The 18586-nt window shown below is 46.3% G+C and overlaps 1 protein-coding gene across 4 annotated transcripts; it reads right to left on the reverse strand.

Moving 5' to 3' along the window:
- Positions 1 to 3791: 3791 nt before the first annotated feature.
- On the reverse strand, positions 3792 to 17749 carry LOC119464530 (piggyBac transposable element-derived protein 2). 4 transcript variants are annotated; one of them, XM_049656083.1, is made up of 7 exons: positions 17354 to 17749; positions 10079 to 10331; positions 9203 to 9288; positions 7438 to 7681; positions 6813 to 6860; positions 5649 to 5788; positions 3792 to 5578 (listed from the first exon to the last, which is right to left on the reverse strand). In XM_049656083.1, the coding sequence occupies exons 1-7, from the start codon at positions 17399 to 17401 to the stop codon at positions 3983 to 3985; spliced, it is 2415 nt and encodes an 804-aa protein (XP_049512040.1). In that variant the 5' UTR covers positions 17402 to 17749; the 3' UTR covers positions 3792 to 3982. The 4 variants fall into 4 exon arrangements, with proteins under 4 accessions (XP_049512040.1, XP_037581477.1, XP_049512041.1 ...); XM_037725549.2 differs by having other exon boundaries at positions 16213 to 17749; XM_049656084.1 differs by lacking the exon at positions 17354 to 17749 and adding an exon at positions 13371 to 16166.
- Positions 17750 to 18586: the final 837 nt, after the last annotated feature.

Genomic DNA, 18586 nt, shown 5'->3' on the forward strand with positions numbered 1-18586 from the left:
TGCACTACGCCTCGTACTGCACCTTCTCCAGTCGTTACGTACGCATTAACGGGATGGGGTCGTCCATTAATGTTCAGCGTTTTTATGTTCTGCATCATCCGTGCGTCCTCTTTCTCCGGTGTCGACACAACGGCGATGTTCGATCCTGGTTTGATACGTAGGATGAAATTGTCACTTCGTATCTTGTTTTGGCATGCCTCCACGACGGCCCGGGCCAGTCCTTGGCTGCTGATGTTCTTAAGGGGTAAGCCCTGATGCGAGCGGATAACCACTTTCAGATCTTGACGCGGTAGCGGTGGCAGACGCCTCCTGCGTGGTCGGTGTCGTTGTTTGCTCAGTTTGTCGGTTAAGTGCGACGAGGTGTCTTCTCCTGGCGCGTTCTTGCGCTCCCTCGCCTGCCGTTTCTTCTCACGTAGTGAAAAGACTTTCTCCCATCCCGTTTCCGCCTCAGTGTCTTGCAGTGCTGCTGAACGAGCGCTGCCATTTTGGAAGTTGGAATCTCTATCGGGAAGGGTCGACATGCGGTTGGCATAAGGGTCGGATACATCCATACCTTCATCGCCGCAGGGCCCTCGTGGGATGTCGTGGGTCGATGTAGAGGCTCCCGCTGCACCGGAGTCAGCCGTCGAAGCCATCGTTGGGGTCGAAGCCGTCGGGGTCTAAGCCGCCGGCGTCGAGCGCGTGTTCACCGGCGTCGCCACCGCCGCCCAACTTATCGTTAGGGTTAGCGGGGCCGCTACGAGGTGCAAGTGGATTCTTGGCCGTAATTCCCGAAAAAAGGTCCAATCTCCGAAAAAGTGGTGTCCTTGGAGAGCGGAGCACTTCTCGGATCTAGTGATGTTGGTTTCCAGGCGGTAGCAAGGAAACGTCCCACCGAAAAACGTCAAAACTTTCGGAGCCAGAGCTGCTCTCAGAGCTGCTCGAGCGTCGTCGTCTTCTTCCTCCAGAAACCCGCGAATACACACAAAATTGCCGCGCGACTGGCCGCTCGAGATACTCTTCATGTATTCGCGGGCTTTTTCTTGCCAAGCTACAGAGTTGTAAACTAATTACTCAAATTCCTTCGAATTGGGATTTTAAAATCTAAACAGGTTCATAGCCTGAATTGAAAATCTACTTCCTACAGTCAGTAGATAGTGTAAATGTTTTCTCTTAAATGCAGCATACCTCGTAAAATTGGGGGCAGTGGATGCCAGGAAAATTGATTTCTCCATTTCTCTGTACTTAATTAGAATATCTTGAGGTAAAGCTTCCTCTTAAGAAAACATACTGGTGGGCTAATTGTTACTGCATAACTTTAGGTATATCGCAAACGGGCGCGCAGGGCGACAGAGGAGCGCTGCGTCTCCTCCGTCGTCCTGTGTTCCCATTTGCGCTATACCTCAAGTTATATTTTCATATTAAATATGGGAGATCACACCCATGTGCAGAAGTACGGATAACACAAGAACGACCTAATCGACTAGCAGAGCAACATTGCTATCAAGACGGAGATAGTGCTGTTGCAGGCAGTCGCAGGGTCCAAGACTTTAATATTCTGCAGGAATCACCTTCAAGATAGGCAAAAAGGGTCCAGGTGGCCATAGTCGTTTAGCCACTGGGCCCAACATTCACGCCACGAAGCAAGCTGTGATGAAAGCATCAATGCTACCAACATTGCTGCTGCCTTCTAATGCAATGAGCATTCTTTGGGAACTTCACCCATTTTGTCTGTGTGTCTGTCTGTCTCCACGTCTAACCTCTTTCATGCCAACTTTGGTTACTGGTTAGTTGGTCTAATAGGTAGAACATCAGGCTGCTGCACGAAGGAAACGCGAAGTTCGAAATCAAACGTCGGACCAACCCGAGTCACCGGGCGTGTGCCACTCTTCACCGAACTTCTTTGACACCAACCTGGGTCGTGGGTATGCACTGCTCTTTATCCGGTGCTGTGTGGAATCGAACCCGAGTCATATGTGTTCAGACAATCTTGTCCGATTAAATATGTGCACGTGAGCCACGCGCAGACATTGTGGCTGCGTTGCCATTGGTGTAGCATGTCCAGAGGCAAGCGCGAGAGAGGGGCCCGACTGTATACACCACCTCGTACACGACTCGCTTCGGCAGTGGTAATGCGATGTGTCGCTGCATTGCTTCAATACTACTGGTTTTCATTGACGTCAACATTCGTCATGATGGGTCCTGCCAGAATTTTTGGTATTACCGTTTGGCTGCGCGTGATGCTAACCCACTTGTGCACTATCTCTGAAGGAGGCAACCATATGGGGTCCTCGTAGATGGTGCCATATGTTTGGATGGAAGCGCACACAGACAAGCTTGCGCTTCAATGCAATAGGTCTAGTGCAGTTGTGTGGAAAGCTCGGTTTGTTGGGTTTCGAGGCTATGTTAAGCATCAGTGATCAGTTGACTCGTTGAGTAAGTGAAGTTAAACCACAATTTGATTATGAGGCACGCTGTAGTGGGGGACTCCGGATTAATTCTGACCACCTGGGTTATCGCTACAAAATACCGGCCCTAATCAACAAGCAGAGTACTATCGCTGTCAAGACTGAGATAATGCTGTTGCAGGGTCCAAGACGTTAACTTTCTGCAGGAATCTCGAACTTCAAGATACGAAAAAAGGTCAGCGTGCATCCAGTGCACGGGCGTTTTTGCATTTCACCCTCGTCAAAATGTTATTTGATCCCGCACCCTCGGGCCGGGATCCACCACGGCACGTCTTTTGCTATCTGTGAGCACGACAAAATGCGTCGGTCGGCCATCGGCAGTTTTGTATAATAAAATCACGTTTCTCGTTTACATTCTTGAGGTGCCTCTTTTTTTCGGCAGTTTTGTATAATAAAATCACGTTTCTCGTTTACATTCTTGAGGTGCCTCTTTTTTTTCGCCTACCTCTTATTTTGTTACGTCTATTGCAGGTGGTTTTATTTACAAATATGCTGGCTTTATGTAGTAAACCTTGATTTTGCAAGTTTGCACTTCTCTAGTACTACTCTGTTGTGTGCTTGCCCATTTCGTGCTGCATTTGCTGGCTCAAGCAAAATTGGGGCAATTGTAAACGTCCGATGCAGTACAGTTCTGTAGGTCAGGCGTGGAGACACTAAAAAAAAAAAAAAAAAAAAAAAAAAAAAAAAAACTGCACATATACGATGGCTTTCGATACAGGCCTGCAGACTGAGACAGCAGCTTTACACGAGATGCGTTGGATCAAGTAAAAGCCGTTGTCGCAGTAGCAATTTGAAGGAATCTGAAAGAAGCTATCAACTGTGCAAACAGCAGCAGGAGTGGTGAAATTCTTGTTTACGCAGCTGTTGAGTCGTCAAACCCTTAGCAATGGTAAGGCGGCATCTTTTATGCTGCTTTACAATTCCCAGTGTCGAGCCAACTGACCCAAGCTTCCATTCTGGTCCTCAAGCCATGCCGGCATGTACATTTAGGTGCTGACATCATCACTGCTGTTTGCCTATACAAACTTTAATGTTCATCACGTTTGGTTTGGGGATTCTGCTAAACAGTAATGCCAGGGCGTGTATGCATACCAGTTAAGACACCCAGTGTGGTGTTGCTGAGAATGAACAGCTAGGCTATGCGTTGGTGTATATTGGGGTGGAGAGATGGGGTACAAACATTATTCCTGTTTTTTTAATTAAATAGCTGCAAATTTCAGCAAGTCAATGTCTATCATGTCTTCTGTATGCGCCTTGAAACTTGTCATGCATCGCCACATTGGAAGGCAAGGCTCTTGCCTCCTTAATGAAGGCACCTCACCTTTACAAAGAAGGTAACACAAACACAAATTTCATTTTCTTTTGCAAAAAAAAATTTAGAGGCATCTAAAAATATGTACATTGCACCTCTGTAATTCATATATATAGATGGGCGGGCAAAACGTTTATGCTTTGGCTTTTCACAATGAAACTGCTTTTCCGACGAGGTGAAAATGCGTCCCACAGCTCTTGCCTGCATACAACAGAACACCACCTCACCTGTTGTGAAAAAGAAAGAAACAGTCATTCTGCAACGACAAGCAAAGAAAAACTCCGCACTTTCTGCACCGAATTCTACATTTAGACTTGCACCCTTCTCTCCTGCAGCGCTGAGCACACGGAGTTGCCACATGTTCGGGCCAGTGATGAAAGCCGTCGTACCGTATGCTCTTCGATGGCAGTGGTTTCCTTAGAGCAGGCAATATTCCACACTTCTCTGGTGACGACTTGTTGCATATGATGAGGCTGTGCGCTATGTCAGACTGGAAAGCCAACAAGTCCATTACGCTTTTCCGAGGTAGCTCCGCTTTATTGCAGTCTCGTAGGTATTCAATCCAGCTGTTGCACAGTGCAAGCGACACCAAATGCAACATTACTCGCACTGGCCATTTCCTCATCCTGGTATGTAGTGGATACAGGGACATCAGGAAGTCGAGTTTGTCCACCCCGACCATGTAAGCGTTGTACTGTACAATTACTTCGGGACAATCTATCTGGACATGCGATTTGGTCGCTTCTCTCCGTCGCTTCACCTTTCGCGTGTTCCCAACTCCTACGTGGGTGGACACCACATTGGAAACGCTGTTGTCGAGCCAGCGGACGGCAGTGATGTCTCCGGCTTCGGAGACCTTGGCGACGATGCTTCCTCTGCCCTTTTTTTTCATTTCTCTTTCAGTCTTGAGCATGCACCCGGGCAAACGGTCAGGCCTAATAGCACCAGTGGCGAGTATGCCGATTTTTTTAAGTTCAAGAAGCAAGTCCACCGACGTAAAGTAACTGCCCATGAAGCACTTCATGTTCATCCCTTTCGGCATGCTTTCGACAAGTCTCATCACGACGGAGCCTTCGTGCCCGAAGTCGGTGCGCTGCGCACTCGCACCAGCGCACTTGCCTTGGTAGAGCTCAAGGTCATGTGCAAGGCCATCTGCACTACAGCGAACAAACATTTTAAATCCTCTGGGATGCGGCTTGCCTTTAGCCGACCGTTTTCTCGACACATGGCCGGTGACGGCAACGTGCTGCTCATCTATGCTGCTGTGCTCAAGCGGCTCGAGTTGTAAGCAGCGCTGCCGTACTGCTTCAAGCATGGGGCGGACTTTCCAGAATTTATCCGTGCTGCTGCTGTCTTGCGGAGCATTGGAGTCGGTGATGTGAAGTGCTAACCTAATCTTGAAAAATCGCTTGGCAGTCATGGCGTCTGCAATGGCCGGTATTCTGGTTGAAGTCTGCCAGTACATGCGGACTCGGGGGAACTTTAGGATGCCCATAAGCATCAGGATTCCAAAGAACACCTGGAGTTCCTCTTTGGTTGTCACTAACTCACCGTTTCCCTGAAGTGCATACAGGTTGGTGAACGTTGCTAGATTCTCAAAAATCTCGACAGAAAAATACTGGCTAAAATACACCAGCGGCTCTCGTGGTGGTGAGCCGATCTGCGGTTGGTAGCTGCAAGCTGTGTCACTGGGAGACAATTGTCCGTCGACCCATTTCACCGAAAGCTTAGTGGACGGTGTGCTCGCATCATCTGTAGTATTCGAAATTGCAGGGCGTACCACAGTTTCTGCCATTGTGGCACTGCTGATGTTCTTGTCCTAAAATAAACGGAAAAAGAAAAGTATTTTAACACCTTTACTGCAAAGCAAAAAGAAAATTCGCACTCACAACTTCCTCAACGTCGGAGTCGTCAAAGTCGTCATCTGAAAAGTCCACGTCAGAAATGTCACCGTTGCCAATTTTCAGCAGCATTGCCTCGGCACTTTTATCGTCGAGTATCTTTCTTCTTTTGGCATGCTTCTTTACACCTGTCAAAAAATTTTTTGATAATAATTAGGTCCTTTTAAAGGAAGCTGGCCAGGAGTTTGGCTCCCAAATCCTGGCTGGGAGCTTACCACTGTCATTGAAAAACAAAGTGTACAATCATTGCATTCTACCAGTGCTAACATACGGGGCAGAAACTTGGAGGTTAACAAAGAAGCTCGAGAACAAGTTAAGGACTGCACAAAGAGCGATGGAACAAAAAATGTTGGGCCTAACTTTAAGAGACAGGGGGAGAGTGGTGTGGATCAGAGAACAAACGGGGATAGCCGATAATTTTGTTGACATTAAGCGGAAGAAATGGAGCTGGGCAGGCCATGTAATGAGTAGGATGGATAACCGGTGGACCATTGAAGTGACAGAATGTATACCAAGAGAAGGGAAGCGCAGTCGAGGACGGCAGAAAACTAGGTAGGGTTATGAAGTTAGGAAATTTGCAGGCGCAAGTTGGAATCAGCTAGCGCAAGACGGGTAATTGGAGATCACAGGGAGAGGCCTTTGTCCTGCAGTGGACATAAATAGGCTGATGCAGATAGGAAGCTGTGTGCCGATAAAAAGCCTGACTAGACCCCAACCGACTGCTTTAAGGTGTGGCATTTACAAATATAAATGTGACAGCTTGAACGCCTCATTACACCTTTTTACACTTCAAAAAAAAAGAAAAATAGCTGTGTGCAAATGTTCAAAATTTTTAATATGAATTGAATAGCAAAGATTATGATTCATAATCAATTTAAGAATTTGCTATGATATAACACTTTTGTGAAATGAAAACAAAACATCAAATGGCCTCTACGAAACCCGTATATTTTACTTGGTTTAGAAATAAGAAAGTATTCAGCATTTTAGGGCGATATTGTTGAATATTTGAAAATTTCACTATTTGAACACCCTCCAAAAATTGAATGAGAGTGGAAGCACGGCCACCCTGATAATGAGTAAACATTTTATTAACAAAGGTTTTGTAAAGTATTACAACCGGCAAAAACACAAGGTGTGACAGCTACTTACGCGTCGCTCTGTAAAATGTCAACACATCCATTTTCTTGCGCTTTTTTTCTGAAACATGTAAAAGAACTAGGTAGCGCCACAAGCTAATTCGATAGCATGCATGTGTAGACAGTCTATGTGTGATCAACTCGTCTGCCCGCATTTTCAGGGCCAGAAGTTTACACAACGGCTGAAGGAGATAATTAAGTGTGTCTAACTGTTTTTAAAAAAATCACGAGAAAGACGCAAATTCAACCAGAAAATGGTGTTGCGCATAACTGTTGATGAGACTCAAGATGACAGACTGACGTCGACGAATGGCAGACGCAGCAGGTGCAGTGCTACAGTTGGAGTGTAGCAATGAGGCTGTGCGTAAAATTGGTTGGTACAGAGTGGGGAAGAATTCTGGGGCGCAAGGTCAACTGAAGTGTGCCGGGAGAAGTAATGGTCTCGTAGTAGACAAAGTCTGGCCAAACGTAGTAATTACGGCAACACTGAACTGTATTTTGATTCCCAAGTGAACGCAGCCAGTCACCGTTTCATTTTATTTCGTCGGTTCCTAGTCACCCATTCTCCATGTTCCCATTATTTGCTAAATAGTGAACAAACAAGTTGTTAGGCATCAGCAATAAAGTTTAAAATTCACCTGGAGAGGCTCGTGCACCAGAGTTGTTGTCCTGGAAATTTCGAAGATCTGTGGTTCCTGTCCACACGTGCACCTTTTCTGTAGCATGCGATGCCTGGGTAGGCTTGGACACGTCTTTGCAATCAATTCCCGATGTTCCGAAAGCAGCATCCACGCTGCTCTTGGACAGCAATGTGGCCTCTGTCTGGGCAGCCTTTACAGATACTATAGTTACATGCACACTGCGCTGAGCATGTTGTATGACCTGGAAAGTTGAGAGAAAATTACATGGGTGAGAAGAGGCTGAATGTCTTGCCACCACAGATGGTAGCCAGGTGGACATTAAACATCCGAGGTCTCTGCTCAGTTACATTATCATCGTCAGCCTCTTTCGTATTCACTGCAGCACAGAGGCCTCTTAACCTGATCACACCAGTCTAATTCTCTGCCTTCTTCGATTGCATTTCCCTTCCCTTGACATCAATCATGTAAATACAATGGATCACAGATTATCTGCTCTATGCATTTACATGACCAGCCCCACCTTCTATGTTACACTAGCCTGTTCCTGTCCCTCAATTAATGCTACACCTGCCATTTCCTCTTCCGTGGCTCGCTGCACAGCCCTTTAGTTCATTCTCCGACTGTTATAAATGACCACATAGACACGTTAAGCAGGCATAGCAGTTCTACTCGAAGGGGGCTAAGTCAGTAGTTACCTTCGCGCCCCAAAAACCGACTGGGGTGCGTGTGGTCGACACAGGCAACAAAATCGTGCAGGAAGCATCGTGGTAGTCAACGCACATGAATAGCTGAGAACTTCTAGAAAGCTGTTTGCTTCGTTAGAGGAATGATGCATTTGAAAGCATGCATTTGTTGCAGTTAGGATATTTTGGTAGCATTTCTTGTTTTAGTGCGTAATTTCATAGAGAGCAGAGCTGGTTGCACATCTGTGGTGGTGGTATAGGTGGCTATGCATATGAGCCAATTCGTCATATGTGTTCTCCACCAGTTACTACAAGGAGAGAGGGTGGTGGGAGATAAAGAAGGCAGGCAACCTTTAAGTACTCCACCACAGCATCCAAACCTCAACCCTTTTCAGAGGCCAACGAATTCTGTTGACTGAAAGCTTACTTTCACCGCATTTCTTGCACATTCACAAACGTAAAAAGCATACAGCTGCAGAATAGATTAAGAATGTTCAATACTTTAGTGAGTTTTGTCAAGTTTACAGAACATGGACTCCATGAGAAATCTCACTACAGGAGCATTACATATGAGAACATCAACTATTTCATGTCTAGCAGGGTTGAAAAGCACCCATCTAGGCACTTCAAAATTATGCCTGATGCAACCCACTGTGATAAACAATGAAAGGAGTAAACCCACCTACATACAACAACATACTTGCACCAAGCAAGTACACACGACCGTCTACTTTCCCACTCTTTTTACTAGAACATTTCAATCGGGACAGTTTCAAGATGTATGCGACACATTTTAAGTACCATTACTTTCATCGATGCTGTTGCTGTTCACGCACTTTCTGGGCATACACAATTGTGTACACGGCGTCTTAAAGGGTTAAGATGCCCCAAAGCTCCTGGGCCACAGCACATGCATGTCAAATAGTGTTAATAGTTATTGTTTGGTGATGAACACACCCTGCAACTCAGTTGCAGGAGAGCACGTGCCCTTTGCATCAGCGCCTTCGGATAGGCAGTGAAAGTCCAACCTAAGCTATTCACTTTAGAAAACTCATCCTGCCCACACAGGGAGCACTTACCCCGTCTGCTCGACTGTTACGCAGCGGGTTCAGTTCATGATTCCTACCCGTGTTGAGAGTCGGTGGCAGCGCACACACATCTGGTGCTGTAAAAGGAAACGGACATTAATCTGGTGATTGAGTATTGAAGATGGCTACGGGACACTTTCAAGGTGGCACTACACTTGCATCGCTAAGCTAACAACCACTGTTCATTATACTGTGTGGCAATAATTACAGCTTGGAACGTCGCTTACGTGCTTTGCATACAGGCTAATCTAGTCAGGCAGCTTGGTGGTTTCAAAAGCCCTGATCCAGCAGCTCATGCAAGCACTCAAACGGCATGCCAGAGGCTGTAAATATTAGTCATATATATATATATGACTTATCTGTCCACCTTGAATTTCTGCACACAAATGTACTTGAACAACATTCTAAAAGCTGAAAATGTTAAACAGCACCGTGCATCTGCGACAAAAGGAACAAACAGTCGTGATGATACTGGGTGCCTCAAGGGAAGACTTAAAGGGGCTCAGAAATACCTTTTAAGAAAATACGAAACAAGGATGCATAGTATTCGAGGAAATCACCCCAGCTTTTCCAAGAGTAAAGCTTTTCATTATGCTTTGCATGAGATGTTTGATGGTACTCCAACGGGGCCCACACCATCGGAGCCTTCCTGCACCTTCCATAATTTCCACTACGCTTGGCTGATTTTTTTCATCATCAAACTGAGCTTCGGTAATGTTAAACATGATAAGTATGGTGACGGTGAACTGAATTCCCACCCCGAACAAAAAAAAAAAAAAAAAAAGAAGTGCACACTGTTTTTCTCATACCAGTTAGATTACTTACAAATGGACAGTTCAGGTGCACAGAAAAACTTTGAACAGTCACCTGAAATGTCTTGTGCACAAGGGCCACTGTCCTGAACATCCATATTTGTGGTTTCTGTCCCCCTGTGCACCTTCTTAGCAACAGGCAGCGTCTGGGTTGACTTGCACATGTTTCCATCTACAATTCTCGATGTCTCAACTGCAACATTCACACTGCAACTGAAATGCCCTGTGGCCTCTCTCTGCACAGCATTTGCAGTTTCAGTAGGCAGACTTCCATGTGTGCTGCAATGGACAGGCGGCCCCCTTTTGTCCTGCACAGATTAAAAAAAGGAAAAAAAAAGAAATGTGTGGCTAAACACAGCCTAACAGCAGCAAATGGTTGTAAATGGGTTAAAAAATGCGTGGGCAAAAATCAGGAGTCCTGGCTTGTGCCTTTCATTAGAGGTCCGTGCGTTTCAAGATGGGGTCTTCAACAAAGGACGCATCAACTGCACTTCTTTGACGTGCATTCAAGCACACGCATACATTAACTCGGACTATCTCGAAATTGTAAAAAGAACCTACGGTTGCATCCTGGTGAGGAGTGCAGTCAAAGTTTCATTCGGTGAGCAGATAACAGTTTTCTCCTAAATGTGTGATTATTATCAACAAAATTAGAAACACCATTTCTGTGTACTAGAGCATTTGATCACTTTTTCATTCAGCCGGTGCCACGTGGTGGGCAATTATGGGTGGGCAATGGAGAAGCTCTTCTGGTGCATTCGCGTGGCCCCTAGCCTTCACCACACTGCACAGAGTTGGTGAGAGTACAGAGCGACGACAGGGTACCAGCGGAGAGGGCATTGAAGGCGAGCGAGAAACAGCGGTGACCGCACATTTGATCATTAGACGCCTGTAAGTTTACAATCTGCATCATTCCGAAAAAAAGTATTTCGGATATATGTTCATTGTAGACTAGCACACGGCTGTCGCTGTACACAGCTGCCAGTTTTTCACACGGAGCTCGGGGTGCTCTAGGGGTTCTTTAAACTAAGCTCAACTAAATATTTCTGAAGCGCAGGGAATTGGAGGTTGTGACATTTTGCAGAGTGGACAGTTTAGTAACTTTTTTTTTTAACATTTCACAACATGCTCAACAAAATTTGAGCAGTTAAAAACAAGGTTCTCTAAATGCAAAAAAAATTTCTTTCGTCTGTGCCGGGGACATAACAGCATTGCAGACAATGCCAGAAGTTAGTGCCCACAATTATTTATTTATTTTTCATGTACCCTGGGGCCCGGGCGCATTATATGGGAGGGGGGCTAGTTTACATACATGAAATTAATACATAAGGCAAGGTTCACACAAAGAAAAATGAATTCTAGCAGGAATGTATAAAACTATTAAAACGACGAAATGTGCGAAGTAAAAGCAATTGCGTCACCACAGTTGACAGCACGGGGTCAAACTGTGGTGACGTCTTGGCGCTGTCATCAACTTTATCTGTGCCTTAGTGGCAGCTTGTCCACGCTGCATGGTTGCTTTTGGAGCCACGTGACCATGTCCGACGAATGGAAAGCAGAGTCGCAGCTCTGGCTTCCTAAAGGAGGACACATGCTGGTTACTAATACTGGGTTACTACCGGTAACCCAGTATTACGCTAATGCAATTAGCCGAGACGTAGAGTTATAAGTGGCAGCACCGTCGCCATGTTAGCATGGATAGGTGGTCGGTGGCATGAATTTGCTGTACGGCCTCCCGCATTTTTAGCTATATCGCGCGAGAACACAGGGAACATCGCATTAGACGACTCTTGCACAGGAGAGTGCTTAGTGCACTTGAGAGTACTTCTGACGGCCTCGCTGATTATTGCCTCTTAAAGGTGCTAAAATGAAGCGTGATGGACGCTGGCGCGATTTAGCTAAATATGCGGGAGGCTGTACATAGCAGCGCCTCACTGTGAGCAATTTAGGCTGATTTCCTGAGAACTGAGCATGTTGACCGCAGTGAACTAATAATATACTGCCCTTCAATGCCACATTATTGCATGAAACAAGCAGAACGTTCCTATTACACGTTAAAGAAGCGTAAACTTCCATTCGGTGGGGGACTGTCGTTGACCCACAGTCTGTGTTAGTGCACCTTTATGGTGCTTTTTTTGTAGTGTTTAGCTTGCATTTTGCCTACTATGGTGGCACTGTTGTTACGCAACACAACTAATGCCATTCGTTTTTTTTTCGAGCTTTTCACGCACTGGTTATAAAAGAGCCCGTATTCCCGCACAATAAGGTTACGGTAACAATTTGTGCACTTAACCACTATGTACGCATACATATCTGCATTTGCTTTTATTTTTCAATTCTCTGTAAAATGCAAAACGGTCAATGTGAGTAGCAGCGCTTTATCAGGATTGACATGTTGCTTCACACACAGTCGTTTTTATCTCAGCAACAGTAAAAATGTAGCAGTTGAACACAGACCAATCTTTGCATGGTTACGTACACAACTGTGTAATAAAGTCTAAAATAGTTTATGGGGTGGGAATATGTTGCTCTCTTGAAGCAAATGATGACCACTACCTCCCGTCAAACGAATAAGTTAAAGCATGAATTATAATAGTCGCCGACAATTTAATTTTATGACTGCCATGTCGCACATCATCCTCATGTTTCGATTCTTTTCTGTATCTTTGCTACTGCAGCAGACAATCAATGTGCCCTATTCATTTGCAAGACAGAGCTTCAGGTGTCACGCAATTGTACGTACAATTGTCAGTCACGGAATTCTACAAACATCTAAGAACAAAAATATCCCACAATACAATATGAGTGGTTCAGTTCCTTTTTCTTTTTTCTACTGTGACGATTACACATCACACACAAATTGTAGAGCAACATAAAAACTCCCGATACAGCTTTCTGTTGCTCAATACGTGCTACATAAAAATGTTTTTCTGAGTGTGAAAGAAGCCCGCGAATACACGCAAAGTGCCTCGAGTGGCCAGTCGCGCGGCAGTTTTGATGTAGCACGTATTGAGCAACAGAAAGCTGCATTGGGAGTTTTTCATGTTGCTCTACAATTTCCTGATTTAGACTTTTTATCTGATTGTAATATTTGAGAAGGTGATTAAATACTTAAGACTAATTATGTAATTAAGCAGAATGCAAAAAAGAATGAACAACGCCAAGTGACAGCAAACAATATTACCTTAGTTCTGTCCAGCTACATATTTGCATATTTTAACATCTTGGTGCATGATAGTTGGAACACCCTGTATATAGACACATGCAGTCACTGATCTCATATAGCGCAAGAACTTCACTACAAGGTCAAATGGGTCTGTACATTGTAAAAAAAAAAAAATGCATACCAGCATTTAGGACTGTGCTAACACCATAGAACAAACAGTCCTTAGCGGATGTGCACGACGTACGTGCACAAGTAAACACGTAGTGGCTAGCAGACGACACAGGAAGCCATCCACACTATGTGTGGTTCAGCCAGTGGCCGCCAGGCGGCGACTCCCTTCGATCTCGCGGCCAATAGGTGGCACCTTCTGGAGAACAGATATAAACAGATGCAGATCTTGAAGATTATGCTTCCGTCGATTAATACCGTTAATGCACTCAGTCATTTACTCGCTCTTTATTTGTCCGCTCGTTCCGTTGTTTTAGTGTGAAAACACTACTAGCCTACCACCGCACCTACATCCTTGCAAGGATGCATGCACGCGTGCGAGAATAACTTCAGCTCCCGAGAGGTTGTTCGGGGAGAGAAACCTGGGTCTCACAAGACCCACGGGTGGCTGTTTTGGAAACAGCCACCTGCCAGGGCAGTGGTGCATCACTTAGCCACTGCGCCCCACTTAGCCAGAGCTTAGCCAGGACTTTCAGCGATCTATAAACCTCCCCGGCGGATTGTGCCACTGTAGTAGGGGGCAGTGAAAGTGCATAATCTACGCAAAGCAAAGGCCTAGCATTGCCTAACGCGACTCTCGAATATGCTCTCACGGAGTACTACGCTCGTTGGCGCAGCCAAACCATTTCCGATTTTTTTTTTTTTTTACTTTCACCCGTTCGCGTGCTCGAGCGCGCGCATGTTTTACGATATGTGTTTACAGTGTCCTTGCATTAATTTACTCTAATTAAAAAGTGCGATAACTGTCTTTTCCGAGCGCGTGCAGTAGAATAACTGTGACTCAATGATGGGGTGATATGCTACTCAGTCCACCACATTGCAGCATCAAGCGCAATATCAACCTTGTCTTCGCTACGCTGCGAATGATTTACCTCAACGGTATTAACACGCCAATAACAAATTATTCTGGTCTTCGTTTCTGCCACTGATGCAATGGCCGCCCTCATACTTTGACTGTGCCACAATTTGCACTGAATCGAGATGGAGATACTGACTTTTCATTTACTTTTTGCTGCACATCTCGTTCTTACCACACTTAACTGCGCGTCACTTTTGCGTTACTGCATTTCGCTGGTCTTCCCTTTCCCACACATGCCAGTGACAAGCCGTCTACGAGCTCTTGCTCACATTCATTCAGCCACTTGAAGCCTTCCTGCAGAATAATAATATATCTGCCACCATCTTTTACTCCTTCTGCTGGGTGCCGGCGATTTAGAGAATCAAACAGGCCGTTAAGTCTTACTGTGAACTCAATGGTGCCTCACAGTTGAGCACGCTTTGGAAACCTCGCTCCTTGTAGTACTTCAGCCCAGTTGCCATAGAAGCACTAAAAATTTGCGTGGCAAACTTCACCCGCATCTTGTCCATCTTGGAAGGGTGGTGGAGGGTTATCCGGGGGCAGACTTTGAGATCTCCCAGATTTAATTCATCTTCTTTGAACAGTGAAACATAGTCTGCCCGTTTAACTTCCTTCCCATTCACTTTTAGACATTTCTGACTGAGGCGCCCTTTCCCGATACATTTTAACAGATGGGGCACATCTGAAAACATGTACACCTTCCTCTCCGCATCGGCTGGGGGCTCAAAGAAGTTCTTGCTGCTGTTCATGTCACCACTAACGCCTAGGAGCCTCCACATGGTGCGATTCCTACTGGCTCCGTCGCACACTACGCCGCCAACAATAGCTTCGGCATTTTCAATCAGCACAAAGCCTACAAAAGGAGTTGACATAACATCGGGCCTCGGGTGGAATTCTTAGAAGCAAATACTGCAGCAGACTGCGCATAGTTCTCCGTGAAAGGGCAAAACATGACCAGTGCATGATCGCTGCCAAATCGGAACTGAGTTTCTTGTGAGTTCCGTCATCAACTAAGCCATCATAGCTTAATGTCGGGGAGTTCACACGCTTGCACTGCCGGACTTTCATCTTGTCGAGTAACAGCATTCCGTGCTTGCAAAAAGTGAATTTTTCATTTAACTTTTCCTTCAAAGCTGCAAGAAACTCCTTATCGAAACCGCAGTTCATGCCAACCAAAGATATGTATCGGCAAATGGTCTTGACGGATGGGAGAGGAAGCATGTCACTCTCTCTCAGGAACCTGCACCCACATGGTGTCCGAATGTGGAGAAGCAAACACTTCAGAGAAGCAAACACTTCATTGGCAAGAGCCAATTGTCAGTGTACCTTTCTCCCTTTCTTCAATTTCGGTCGTGCTGCTAACAAGCGTTCTCGAACTAGCATTTGCTGCACTTCCGACAAGTTTTCTTTCTCACAAGCTTTAAGCATTACGTCCTCATTAACCTCCGACAACTTGTCTGGACATGAGGATAAGTCCGAGAGAAGCTTCTTTTTAGTTTTGAGGAGGCGTGCCTTCATCTTGCAGGAAGAATGACGCCGCTCTCTTAATGTTTCAACCGCCTTTCTACTCGCAGGACTGAACAGCATCCTAACTCTACGCTTCCTGATGCATCTTTTTTTTTAATTGCCTTGTGAATGTGTAGCGTGTTCTCCAACCTACTGCAATATGTGCAGGGTGTTTTCTTTTGCTGAGTTAAGGAGCACCGGTTATACCTCTAGGTATTGCTCGCGTCCTTGTAGCTCGCATCCCGAGGTACACATCTGCATACTTGCATGGGCCGCCAGGACAGAGGTGCAGTTCATGAAGATATTGTAGCACTTGGCTTACAACGGCCCAGTCTCCCTGACCGTACAGCTGGCAAACATCTGAAATTCCTGTTGTTTGAAGCTTGCGGTCTAGTATGAAAGTGCTTAAAGAAAACGCTGATTTTCTCACCTGTTGGACGAGGAGAGCCTTCGATGGAAGGGGTTGTCCTAATGGGGATTGGAGAAGTCCCTTTTGACGCACACAATGGTAGTTCCGTGTAGCACTGGGAAGTTGAGCCGCCGACGGATTTAAACACACAGGAGAATCATCGATGGTGGAGCTGGCTTGTGTTTCCACTGCTGCAGAGTCCTTGCTGGGCGTTGTGTCGAGATGTCTGGGGGGGCAGCCTTCATCAATGTTGAAATTATAGGATTCTGTACACTTGTGCTCAACAAGGGAAACACCCTTTTCTGCAGAAATAACATTTGGGTCCTCGCATACAGGAGCAGAGGACGGTTGCCTCATCTCATCATGTTGGGGTGCTCCATAGGCCTCATCATTCGTGCTGACTTCTGCCGTACATCGTTTTTTTCTGGGCCTTGTGAGTGGGGGTGATTTCCTGGTCGTGGGTGGCTTCCGCTTCTTTGCGTATGCCGGCGGGAAAATGCAAGGTATGGCGTCATCTGCTAGCACGGTTCTCTTTGGAATATCAAGCAAAATGCTGCCACCCAACTCAGCGAAGTATCTTTTTTCAACCATCATTTCCTTCGTAAAGTGCTTGCTGCAAACGGCATCTTTTTCGCTCAGCACACGGTCTTTGCGAGGAATGGCTTCTGCCCAGTCTTTTAATCGCTTCGGGTCGGAAGGAACATTAAATAAGATTACCTTTTCTTTGCAGCTTGCGTAGCCACTGTTGCAGTTTTCAACGAAGCACTTGCGGCCCATCGCTGCAGTTTACCAATCACCACCGTGCCGCTGGGACAGCGCTGGCCTAAAATCGCAGTCAGCTTGAAGAGCTACGACGATGCTGCTGGCGACGACGCAAGGAACAGTTCAGGCTACGCGAACAGCGTGGGTGACACGAGTCGTGCGATGCCATACCATTGCTATCGCAACGAGATCTTTGGTGTATGTTCTTTGTTTCTTCCGGCGAAATTCACCGCTACGCCGGGCTGACGCTGCGATCAGCGGCCCGGTTCGCAGTGGCTGGTAATATACGGTAACGTAAACGAAGTGCGAAGCTGACGGTAACGAAGTGCTGGCGTGACCATGCATCACAGACAAAGGTGAGCTACTAAATCTTCCAAGAAGATAAAAATATCTTGCTCACGGATGGTGCGGGCTGTTTCAGACTCCGCATTGCGCATTCTCGATGCATTTCGCTGCAGTTTGTCTAATTTGTTGATGAATGGAAACTCGTGCATTGGCGTTTAGTTTAAGGCAAGGGCCTGAAACCATAGAATAAAGAACCAACAAGCCTGAAAAGCCAGTAAGTGCGAAGTCAGGCGCTTTTCGTCTGCTGATGCCATACAGAAAACGACGCTGCTGAGCAGAATTAAACTCTTTGGCTGCAGCCCAGCGAGCCAAGTGCAGCACACGACGTCATAGCCTCTGCCCGGCACTACACTTGCCATTGCACTTGTCTACACGAGCCTGCACGATGTGTAGGTACAAAAAAAGCCTCAGCGGGGAGCCTGCGTTGGACCCACACCCCCAATCTCATTGAGCCTATGCCCAATCTAGTACACAGGCTCGTGTAGACAAGTGTAGTGCAGTGCCTGCCCGGGACTAGAGTGTACTAGCATCTAGTACACTCTACTAGTGCACTCTAGTGTAGATATAAGGTCCGTTCGATGCGCCTGCACCACTGGTGGCTCCCGAGAAGTTCAGAAATTGTGCAGCTCGATTTCTGTGGTGCAGGCACAGCGCGACACTCGGAACGAATGCCAAGGTGCAGACGCGGTGCAGGCGTTATGTTATGTCCGACTAATGTGCACGGAGTGCGTAAGTTTGAGAGGTCCTGAACTGCAGATATGATCGAATTCTGGGGCGTAAATACACACCACACTTGCGTAGACACATCAGACGTGCATAAGCGGGGTTTTAACGGCGCTCGCGCCCATGTGCTGTGTCGTCTGCTGCGCTGCTGCCGCGCACCTGTACGCCTGCACCAAGGCGGCACCGACAGTGTAGTGGGTGCAGCAAAATCATGAACCAGCCCTGCACCTTTTGAAACGAACGGCGTGGTTCAGCGGGCGCCACTGCTGCCCCGCTGAAACGAATAGCAAGGTGCAACACCTCGTGAACTGGTTCAGGCGAATCGAACGTGCTATGAGTGTCTCCTTTGTAAGACTAAAAATCTTCAAAATATTATGCAAAAGCAAGTAATTACACGTAGCAAGTCGGCACAGACAACGTTTGAAGTTAATTCAGAGAGATCGGATGGCTATTTAGAATATATTGATGTAAAATGTACGGTGTCTAAAGGCGCCTTAATGGCGCTACCAGCTGCCCTCATTTAGAACCATGGAGGTAAAAAAGTTTTTTTCCTTCCTCCATGTTT

This window comes from Dermacentor silvarum, chromosome 9 (genome assembly GCF_013339745.2).
Source record: "Dermacentor silvarum isolate Dsil-2018 chromosome 9, BIME_Dsil_1.4, whole genome shotgun sequence".
Classification (NCBI taxonomy): Eukaryota; Metazoa; Arthropoda; class Arachnida; order Ixodida; family Ixodidae; genus Dermacentor; species Dermacentor silvarum.